Raw genomic sequence first — 11,890 nt, forward strand, 5'->3', positions numbered from 1 at the left:
CCAGCCGTATGATTATGACAGAGGAATAGCAGAAACATGTTTGCTGCATATGATGTATAGATATACAATCTAGATGTGTGACTGATTTTGACATGAAGGCATTGTACATGCTTATAGGCACATATGCTGTGCTGAGCACTGGGCACAGACAGTAACTGGGAGCATATGTATTATTGAAACACTTCACATAGGCGTTAGGTCTGTCTTTACGAACGGAGAAGATGTTATTGTAAAGTGGCACAGATGGCTGATCAGGCTCCCATAACCTGCTACCTCATCAATACAATACAGGAATACGGGAGATTTCACACTTAAGACAGACGCATTTGCAATTGTGTTTTTCTTGACTACAGTTAATTGCCACCTGTTCTGCATCCAACAAGACACAACCCTGTAACAATATTTTGCACCTTTGTCATCTACCTGGTCATATAGTATAAAGCAGGCTTTGGCAAACTTCGGCCCTCCATCTGGGTTGAAATTACAAAACCTATTAGTCATTGCAAGACTCCACAGTTCCACGACAGCTGGAGGGCTGTAGTTTGCCTATCCCAGGTATAGAGGGTGGTTGGATGTAGGGCCAGTGGAAAGCTTCCATTGACGGTCTGTGGCGTAGTGGTCAAGGCACCTAAAGCCTAATAATAGGGGAGAAGCAATAGGAAAAAAGGCTGAATCTGTTTCTAAATGCACAGCATATACCTGATTAATATTTATCAGTAATAAACCTGGCGGGGTTCAAGAAGGAATTTTCTTTCCCTGCTGGAGCAAATTTTCCCATGCTTAAGGACTCATGGACATGGCAAAAAAAATCCACCACTTTGAGAGGCATTTCTTCATTTTCTTGTATGCCTCTGAATGCAGTTCTATTTCAGCCTATGTGCCCATGCACATAATAAAAATAAATAAAAATAAAAAAAATCCCAGACCTGCATTGGGGCATAATGTAGGCAAATAGGCAAGTGTTTGCACATAAATTCATTAGGAGCAGACCAAATGAATATTGTTGCCAATAAAATGAGTTTATGCGTATTACATCACTAAATGCCGCATTTGTATAAATTATGCCCAATACGTAGTTGCAGTAGTTGCATTCCCCATCGCAGAAATTTCCCCCCGCCGCCACTGAATGGACCGGGGTGGTGGGTGTTCACAGTTTTGAGCAGACTTAGGTGAACTCAGGTGAACTAGGTTCACAACAGGCCCAGCCTCATCACTAAGTATTCCATCTCACATTGATTCAAAGTCTATATTTTAAAGGATTACACTAAAAAAGACTATATTATCCCTTTAAACCCCTGCCAGACTTTCTGTGCAGAAGGAAGCCCTCCATTACCTAATTAACATGGAGAGAGGTCTATTGGGAAAGTAAGATGTAACAAACAGGAATCTCTCAAACAATGGTTCCTGTTTGTGACTTCCTGGAGAATTCCCAGAACAAGGCTGGAAAGTAAGACCACCTTTTTTTGGTTTGAGAGTGCACAATGGTTCATTACGCATTTATTTTTGAGGTAGTAGGTTCTTGCAGTTATACCTAACAAACTTTACCCTGAATTCCACAATAGCTAATCAGACCCAAACCAGCTTTTCCCTTATTGCCAAGACTCACTTATCTATTTTTCTTCATTAACATAAATGGCTTTTTCTTGAGGAGCAATTGCTTTGCCTAATGTTCTAAATATGTTCTTACCAAAGAGAAATAAGGATATTCTCCAGGACAGCTGGGTATAGTGATAATCTTGTCCTTAAAGTAGAACTGTAACACACTTATACCACAATGCATATAAAATGTGTCAGTGAGATGTGGTGCTGTTAATTCTGAATGGCATCCTAGTGCCCCTTGCCAGTGGCCATGCATTGCAGCTCATTGCATTGAGGTGCACTGCATGCATCTGTTTTTGGCATTGTACTTTAGTGAACTATGCTGCAAAGGACGTCCGTCGGCAAGGTGCATTAGGGTGCCCCAACACATGTAACAATGGAGAAGCAAGATGTCACCAGCACACCAGAGAGATAGGTCAAAAAAAAGTATTTTATTGATGCATATTGTCACAGTGATAGCTATGTTTCGGGTGCCACGCAGGGTCCTCTTCATCAGACTCGGTGTGAAAAACCCTCCGGTAGTGGGTGGTCCTATTATTAAATTAAGTAAAAGTCACTCGCACTCCAAAACGATGCCCAGTCAATCTCTTTATTGACTGTGGTAGTGTAACATCTCAAAGTAACATCTCAAAGATTTCGGAATCGTGTGGTTTCTTCTTCAGGCAAACAGAAAATGAACACCAACAAAATGAAGTGACATAAATACACAGTAGTGAAAACCAATATGCCAATCAAAAAAATCACAACCTCCCCTTCTGACATCACAATGACGTCAGATTCCCGCCAAATACATGTAAACATCCTGTAATACCTGGGGACAGTCATATGGAATATCTAATCATAAGCATACCTTAATAAACAAGTAGATGCATCTTGCTGTGCCAGCACCCTTCCATCTGAGACCATGATCCTCTCACCGATCAAAGGCTACATCTACCCCACACACAGTATCATGCAGTGGTGGGCGGTAACCTTGGGGAACATCTCAGCCACTGAACTCAGGCCGGCTCGTCCTATCATTAATACCCATTGATACCCTGGTGGGGAGTCACTAAGGCACTGAACCTTCAGTTTGTCCCCAGTCATCTGGGTTGAGTGATGCTGGACCTTACTCAACCCAGAAGACTGAGGCTGTCTTGTGCTGGAGAACAGCTACTGCGGGGAGACGACCTCAGAAGGTATTGCTGCCACATGTGTTTTTCTTTTAAACCTTCAAGGGGACATTTTACAAAATAATAATTTGCCCAGAGTTGGGCTTTAACTAAAGGGCTTATTATTTAAACATGTTCCCACACTCAGGAGCTAGGAGACAGAAGGTTAAATCAGCATGATGTCAGGCAGTTGACAGGAGAGCAATTGTCTCATGACTCATTCTTAGACAAAAGGCTCAATTCACAAAGATAAGGATCTTTATCTTCAGCAACGCAACTGTCATTTTCCAATGTCATTGACTCTGAAAATAACAGGATAAAGATCTTCATCCTGGCGTGAATTAAACCTTTAGTAAGTATAATTGGGAAAAAAAAATGAGCCGGCACACATAAGGCTTTCAAAAGCATGACCATTTATCATAATAAAACAAATCTTGGATTGCCTCACCTATGACTGGTTCTCTTTAAGGAGAAATGAAAGAGAACAGACACAAAGAAATCCCCTGCACACCGCATAAAGTGACATTGCTGTACCTACTTGCCAAAAATTCCGGCTCGCCAAGATATAGCGTACTAAGCCAAAATGCATCTTTTTATTTTTTTTCCTTTCTCCTGGACGCAATATATGTAGTGAAACAGAGACTTGGAAAGCTTAAATCCCTTGTACCAAGCTTCTTTTTTTGGATATTGAGTTGTTTTCTTGCACGGAGTTCTCTCACAGGCATTACCTGCCGAGTCAATGAAATCCTTTGATAGAAAGCAGCCCGGAGGAACATTATGGACTGTATCTCTGTTTTGCTACAAAAATACTTTTTTTTCCCCTTAAGTATGTTTTTGGAAAGTCTCCATATGTCTGGACGGCTTGAAAAATTTGCATATATATACTAAACAACTGCAAAAAGTTTTAACTAAGAGGATGCTTATGCAACTGTGTAAATAATTAACTTTTTTTTTTCCTTCTTTTAATTAGCAGGCACAGCTGTTTGGTCAAGGAACGGAGGACAGGCTTCCTCATCACCGAGCTACGAAGGCCCCTTGCACTCACTAGTAGGTGTTTTTGAATTTAACCTTGTGACATACTGTATAAGGAAACAGATAAAAGTATCCACAGATGTGTAGATCTATCATCAGAAAAGGGGGCAGTGAGAGATCGGTCAATTTGGGTTTCTTTTGGGTCTGAGATGTTTTTTTTAAACTAATTTAAGATCCCAGAGAAGAGCAGGGACCATTTCCTTTATTGTAGTGCAGAGTTTCTCACCCTTTAAAAGCATGCAAAATCTCCAGGCATCCTAGTCTAAAATGTAAAAAATGACGAGTGGCCCTCCAAAGTCCATACCAGACCCTTATCCAAAATAGGGGTCTGGTAAAGATTTAAAGGGGTACCCCATGCTATAATACAAAACAATGGTATTTCACCCCTCCACATCAGAGTCAGCTCTTCAAATCAGGAACCCCTTCCCATAACAATACTGCTTTTCACATCATAGTCCCCCCATTACAGCAGGAGCCCCATTTTCACAACAGAGTTACCCCCCTTACATTAGAAGCCCCTTCTCCACATCAGAAGCCTCCCATTGACATTAGAGCGACCTCTTCACATCAAGAGCCCCTGTCACATCAAAAGCCCCTTTTCACATCAGCAGCTACCCCTTCACATTAGGAGCCCTCTGTTCACATTAAAGCCCCCTTACATTAAGAGCAATTTTCCAAACAGAAGCCTCCCCCTTTACATTAGACCCCCCCTTCACATTAAGACTCTTTTAACATCAAGCGCCTCCCCCATTCACATCAAGAGCTCTTTTTACATCAGAAGCCCCCCTTCACATCAGGAGCCCCCCTTTTCCAACAGAGCACTTTTGCATATCATAGCCCTCCCCCTTCATATTAGTAGTCTGCCTGCACCATGGAAAGGCATGATGCTGTGTGAAAATATCAGGCACCCAAGGGTGTAATGGCACCCTGGTTGAGATAGGTTGCCCTAGAGAAATTACAAAGATCACCAATCAGTAATATTAAATATCTGCGAGTATAGCAGACTTTATAGAGATCGCTTGATGTGAAGGGGATTTCTGATGCACTGATTTAACCATGTTTCCTTGTGGAGTCAGTTCTTCACTGGCCCGGAATACTGCAGAATTACACTTTGTAGTGAGGGAGCAGAAGGCATTTTGCCAGTCCAGCTAGCAGGAGGGCGACTCCATAGGAAAATGTCAGTGGCAGGATCAACTGTCTGTTGTGTAGATACACATTTTCATAGGGCCCCCAGCATACTCTCTGTAGCAGTAAGCATCTGTGGCAATATGAGACAATAATCTTAACATGATGGGGTTGATTTATAAAATGTCCTATGCTGCTCAGCTCCATCTAGTGGTGGAAATGACTGAACAGAAGTTTTATAATTCAACGCCCAAAGTGTGTCCATATCATGAACAGGTAGCAGAACCATAATAATAACCATAATGATATTTTATATTATGACAAAATGATTAATGCTCTCTCACACAATAATTCCATAACTCTAATACAAACTTCCTTAAACCTTTTTGTGATCTGCGACTGCTTGAGGCCTACAAGGTTATTATCAGTCTGTAAAAGCTCAGAGGGCAGTAACTCTACACTGCTAAGATAAGCAACATCTTCTAAAAGCATAGAAGGGGGATCTGTGATTAAAGAGGTCTGATTTCAGCAATTCTATACTGAAAACTTCACAGTTTAATTTTCCTAACCGCTTCCCTAATGAGGCCCCCCTTCCTATCCCAGGTTCCATAGCTGCTGCATGGGCTGCTATTCGATGGTTACAAAACTGTGTGGGTACATAAACTCCACAATGATTAACCCAGGAAGCGATAGGCATTTACCAGATACCATTGAATGAAACACATCCATAATCAGTATGGGAACCTTTATATGATTGCCATGAAGGCAAACAGTATCAATGGACAGAGTGCCTTTAAGAGGGGGATTAGAGTCATGGGACCTCATAATGGTTTTGCACTGGGTCCTAGTAATCCAGAGTTATTTAACTATCCTAACCCTTTAATCACCATCCTTTGTGGCCTTTCAGAAATCTGGACCAAGTGTTGGTAAGGTAGATATTCTGATCCCCCTTTGTGTCTGAAGAAAGTACTGTCTGTATTGCCCCACCACAGGCAATCACAGATGAACTTTCAGATTCAAACCATCATTTTGGAGTTTGAATCTGATTTCTTTGGGGCAACTAAGATGATTCCTTGGTGTTAGGCCCTCAGTCTTTAGGTTTTACTTTATTATTAGATGACATACAGAAAATAAATGTACACTCGGTAACTGTCCATTGTTTCTTTTGTTACAGCAAAGCCGTATTGAGGACAGATTGGAAAGATTAGATGATGCAATTCACGTACTAAGGAACCATGCAGTGGGGCCTTCGACGGCAATGCCAGGAAGCCACAGTGACATGCACGGATTAATCGGACCATCTCACAATGGAGCCATGGGCGGCATGGGCTCAGGATATGGAACTGGCCTCCTTTCAGCAAACAGACATTCTCTAATGGTAAGCCAGGGATGCCAAGATCCTTTCTTCAATCTAAAACATAGCTATATATTTACAAATTGTTGAACTAAGATATATCACTGTTGAAGCACGGTTGACCTCTGAAGACTCACACTCGCCGATTTGACATTTGCTGTGTGCTCTTGCCATGCTCATTAAAATGTAAGTACATTGCAACTCACACCAGCTGAAGGCCAATAATGTGCATTCTGAGAGTTTTGATTTTGGACTTCCAGAATAAATACTTATTTTTTAAACTGCTATGCAGAATGTTAGATAGCCCACCAGCTGCATCCATATGCCTGCATTGATGCTTTGCAATTTTAATCAGCCATTATATAGTGCTTTGGAATTGCCAACACTACACCTTAAATATATAGTAGCCAAGAAGCATGGATGAGAACCGTTGCTCGTTTAGCTGCTTGTTCTTTCCAAACGTATTATTTATTTGCGTAAGAAATTGCCAGGCGCACCTGATGTCTCAAATTTATTATGATTTCTCGTGTCCTTGAAAAACCCAACAACGCAGGGTTGGGAAAGCAAAAACGTGGAAAATAAAAGTAATGAGACGGATCATCTCCCTGTGCCATTAGTGCAACTGCCATGTATGAAAACACATAGGGGAAGTGGGTACAGATATCTCTGATTTCTGTGTGACCCTCCAGAGCTCCAATATAGATGGATGGAAGGATAAAAAGATATTAATTAGATAGATAGATAGATAGATAGATAGATAGATAGACTAATTTCAAACCTGACTTGCGAAAGAGTAAAATTAATTGGGAAGTGTAAAAAATAAAGGGAGAGTAATGTCCGTTTAGGTTTACCCTTTGAATAAGTTGAACGTTGATAAGTTCCACACCATACATTGTGAAAGGAAGCAAGAAAAAAGAAAAAAACAGAGAGGGGGGGACAGGGAGCGCAGAGGATATGGTAATTTTTACCACATTGCCATCATCAGCGCTTGAAACAGTCTATAAGTTTTCTGTCTTAACCCATCTGCAGTGAATAAAGCAGCAGTAGGAGGCATTCTGTGGAAGCAAATTCCAAAGTAGATTCAGCCCGAGTATTTTTCTGGAGATAATTCAATGTAATACATACTGTTGCAGTCCAGAAACTGAATATTTGAGTTCTGAATGGACGCTGGCTGAATCACCCACCTACTTCTCATGCCTACTGGAAGCTCCTACTGCAGAAATTCCTGGCCATAGTTTGTGTCTCTGCCTCCCTCCCCACAATGCCATAACAAAAGTGTCCCTTTCATGTAGCCAAATCCTCCTATCTAAATTGTAGAGATCCCATTGGGGAAGCCTGACAGTGACTGCAACTTGTGTGAGGAGGTGGGATGGGTACCTTGGAGGAGACATCTTGCTAATGGAGTCCCACAGACATACTTTATAGGAAGCCGGTATGCCACCCAGGATCTAGAACCACTGACTGACTGAGTCATATACAGAGTTTACTGGACCTGGTTAAAAATGTACCGGTTTGTTACAGAGACTCTCCACTGTGCCTTACGTCTTCCCTTAGAACAGGGGGACCCAATTTATATGTTTTGGAAATGTCCAAAACCGGTTCGGAACTGGTATGATGTGTTTGAAAATATTAACCATGCATTTCAACTCCATGGTCCTCCTGAGCCAAAATGGGTCTCCTGGGAATCCTAGAACTTCGCTTTGAAGGCCCTCATCTAGAGCTGGCTATACCTAGAACCCTATACCTGGGCAGGCCACACTGTCTATGGTCTCAACCTACATCCACATGTCTCTTGATAGATGAACTGAACTCTATCCTCTACTTGGAAAGTCTAATCCATACCAACAAAGGTAGCTCTCAAAAACTTGAGAAGATCTGACGTTTGTGGTTTAATGACCCAATGCGCTTGTGTTGGTGGTTTAACAATCACTTACTAGAAATCTGTGTTTACAGTTATAATTGTCATGTAGTCTGATGTGAATAGCATTTTAAAGGGATTATTAAATTGGAACTAAAATTTCTAAGAATGTAAGGAAATTCATTCAACAGTGCAGTAAAAATCAGGAAGTGAGGAAATGCTCTCGATTGGTGACACAGACTCTAATAAAAACCTGGTAGAGGTTCTGAACATTCCCACTCTGTCCTAAGGTAAAAGGGTTTTGACTGGGGTTCTACCTAAATAAAGCAGACCTCTGGAGATCTGCTAAATACACAGACATAATATGTGTATGGTGTGACATAAGGAGAGGGGACATCATTGAGGGGCGGTATGTTTCCCCTCGCTTTCTATCCTATGTGCATGAATAGCGGAACCCTGACCAGGGTTTCGCTTTGACTTTGGGTCCGGATAGTCCAGCTCGGGCTTTGTGTCTCACTTGGATAGTTGATTGTTTGATGAGTGCTTGTCCAGGTGAGATAAAAGGGGAAGGCTGAGACATGGTTTTGCTCTGGCCTGGGACTCAGACAGCCTTCTGAGAGAGCTACATGTTGGATGTGTTCAGAGAGAAAAAGAACTTTGCTGCCTGGACTGTTTTCCCAGGGAAGGTGATCCCCCATTCGAGCTATACCCCCACAATGGGAACTGTTTTACATCACAAAGAATTTGCATTTTTTGGCCATCCAGTCTTGATATTTATGCATTATGCATTTAAGTAACACTTACCGTTCTTAGCCATACCCCAGCCTGCTACTGGGCAATATAAGAAGAAGCAGAAGACTGATCAGTTCATCTCTCTGTCACTCTGCTCTTCCCTCCTATCATTATGTTCTTGATAGCACATGAGCACTTCAGCACAACTAATTGCCTACTTGTGCTGCTTCTCCCACCTCCATTCTGAAATCTGTTGTATAGGGTATTGTAAGAAACCCATATTAAGTCAAATTCAGGTACTTACACTATTTCCTAATCCTGTGGATCTGTATTCAATAAATAATGATGATTTATTGAATACAGATCCACATTAATTGAAGTATTTTAAACCTGCCTGAAGTTAACTTAAGCATGGGTTTGTAAAAAAAAGTATGCTGCATGTATATAAATTGCAAATGACCTGTCTCTGGAAAAGTTGATTCTACATGTTCCCAGCTATGGAGGTCTGTTCCACGCCATCAACACCTCCCAACATTATATAACCTCTGCTAGTCTTTTGCTTTTTACATTTGTTTGCTTTTTGTGGCCCCTTGCCGGGAACGTTTCCACATATAATACGTCCGTTTCGTCCAAGTCAAATGAAGTCATGGAATAGCTTGACTTGTAGGACGTAGAGTCGTAGCTAATGAGGTCATTTACCAGTACCATATGGTTGTTTTTTTTTGTAAATGATCATTTAAATTCTCTCTCTGCTAGGATCGGGAAAGGTTTACATTTGGGAATTTAAAGTGAACCTATCACTTTCAAAACAGACATACATTCCTAAGAGGCTTCTCCTGTATGCCCCTGAACCCCTACACATCCAATTAGAGCTTTGGCCATCATCATACAGTGCAATGTCTGCAACTCTCTTTTGATGGCTATGGCATTTTCATTGCATTGTGGCATGAACGAACTTCTAGGAGCTCAAGTCAAATATTATATACAGAGTTTTCAGGGTTTTAGAGGCTCCCCGAAGAAACATTGTTCATCAATTAAGCTTTGGGTGGTTTCCTTATAGTGCCTGCCCTTGAGCTTGTCTTTAAACAAGGTTTGATAGCAAGAAGATCTGTACCTGCCGTGAAACTCCAAATCCCAAGATTGTCTGGGATTTGCTGGGAAGGTGTCCACAAAGTTCACTTGTGTGAAGTTTATGGACACCTACCCATCATATGAACTAGTTGGACATCCCAATCTAACACTATTGGATTTACTATGGAGTTGTGAGGTCAGGTACTGATGTTGGACAAGAAGATATGGCTCACAATTGGTGCTCCAATTCATCTCAATGGTGTTCAGTAGGTTTGAGGTCAAGGTTCTGTGCAGGCCACTTGAGTTCTGCAACACTAAACTCATCAACCATGTCTTTTTGGAACTGGCTTCGTGCACAAGGGCTCAGTTATGCTAGAACAGGAAAGGGCTTTCACCAAACCGTTGCCACAAAGTTGGAAGCACACAGTGGTCTAAAATGCCGCTGTATACTGTAACACTAACATCACCCTTCACTGGGAATACCTGAACCCAATAATTTGGAGGGGGTCCACATACTATTGCAGTCCCACAGCAGCTTAATATCAGCTGGTTGCAAATCCTCCTTTTTGGCAGACTTTGTAGCATAGGTCAGTGATGTAAATAATTACTATAACTATTAGATTATAACTATTGTTCCTTTCCGATCTAATTTCCTTATGCTTGGTACAGGCTGTCTAAGAAAAACTTTTAGTCTAGGCAGATTTTATTTTTTTCATAATGTTGAGCCTAATTTTAGATTTACTGATCATTTGCAGCTTATTAGCCATTAAAACCCCATGAAAAGTATAATTTAGAAAAAAAAAGAAGTGATTTCTGCTTGTGACAGCCAATTAGCATCCATCAGTCATTTCACAGTGCAGGTTTGAGCCCCTGTTAACACTTGTGCAGGGGGCAACAGTGTGCGCACATGTGTACTACGCACATTTCTGTGGATCGTGTATAGGGCAACCCATTCAGTTCGATAGGCTGCTTGATATAAGACAATCACACCAAAGAAGTCCCTGCTCCTTTTTTTTCCATATTCTTTATTTATTGTTGCCAAAAAAGGAGCACATAAAGACAGAGAATAAAAAAAAAAAACATTGAAAGACAATAAAAAATAAAGTGCCATAAGCAATATAATATAAGTAAGATAGAGGTATACCCCCATGCTCCTATGGCATTTTATTTCAAAGTTTCAACTCGTGTAAAACCACATGAAAAAAGGAAAACAAGAAGGAAAAGCAATGCAATTAGAAAAAATAGGGGGTGGAAAGAAGCGTGAAAAGGCAGAAAAAGGTAGAACCAAGGAAAGAAGCAGTGCGGGGCTGGCCAATCCCAACCATAGAACCAAGATATCCTCCAAACAATCTTACTCTGAGCCCAGAAGAGTCTTATAACCAGAGGAGAAGGTGAAGTCTAACCAATAGAAATATGTAATCTGGAAGGCCTCCTTTCGGTGGAGGAGAGCCACAGTCAAGTCTTCCGTGACACACAACTCCTGAACTTTTCTACACCAAAGAGCAAGGGAGGGTGGAGGTGTCTCTTTCCAGCACAGAGGGACACAGACTCTTGGCAGGTTGATCAAGTGAACCAGAAGCGATCTTCTATAGTGACGTCTCGACATTCCTGCTCCTTTTTATCAAAATGCACTGCACCAAAACCGATGGTACTTTGGCACATGGGTTTTGGTGATGCAAGCCGTGTTGGGGTTCCATTAACATTGAATGACACTGAAGAACATCTCACAGAGTAATGCATTTTGATGCATTGTACAGATGTGAATGGGGCTGAAGATGAAAGGTTGTTGTGGGCGGCAAGATAAGATATTTTGCAGTTTTAAAACTTTTCATAGCTCCAATGCATCTGAACCTCTCCTCAACTACAGACTTGACTGTGGCTCTCCACCACCGAGAGGAGGCCTTCCAGATTACATGTTTCTATTGGTTAAACTTCATATACCAACATTGGGCATGCTTCAGGCTGTTT

The 11,890-nt window shown here is 41.4% G+C and overlaps 1 protein-coding gene across 6 annotated transcripts in view; it reads left to right on the forward strand.

Annotated features, from left to right (window-relative positions):
• The window catches only part of TCF4 (transcription factor 4), a 375,506-nt gene that overhangs the window by 336,027 nt on the left and 27,589 nt on the right, over positions 1-11,890 (forward strand). For all 6 annotated transcript variants that reach the window (XM_018576263.1, XM_018576264.1, XM_018576265.1 and 3 more), the window contains 2 exons: positions 3,721-3,797; positions 6,082-6,285. In XM_018576263.1, coding sequence (XP_018431765.1) covers positions 3,721-3,797; positions 6,082-6,285 — 281 coding nt within the window. The remainder of the gene's footprint in view (positions 1-3,720; positions 3,798-6,081; positions 6,286-11,890) is intronic.

Source organism: Nanorana parkeri, unplaced genomic scaffold (genome assembly GCF_000935625.1).
Source record: "Nanorana parkeri isolate BGI_ZX_2015 unplaced genomic scaffold, ASM93562v1 scaffold61, whole genome shotgun sequence".
NCBI classification, from domain to species: Eukaryota; Metazoa; Chordata; class Amphibia; order Anura; family Dicroglossidae; genus Nanorana; species Nanorana parkeri.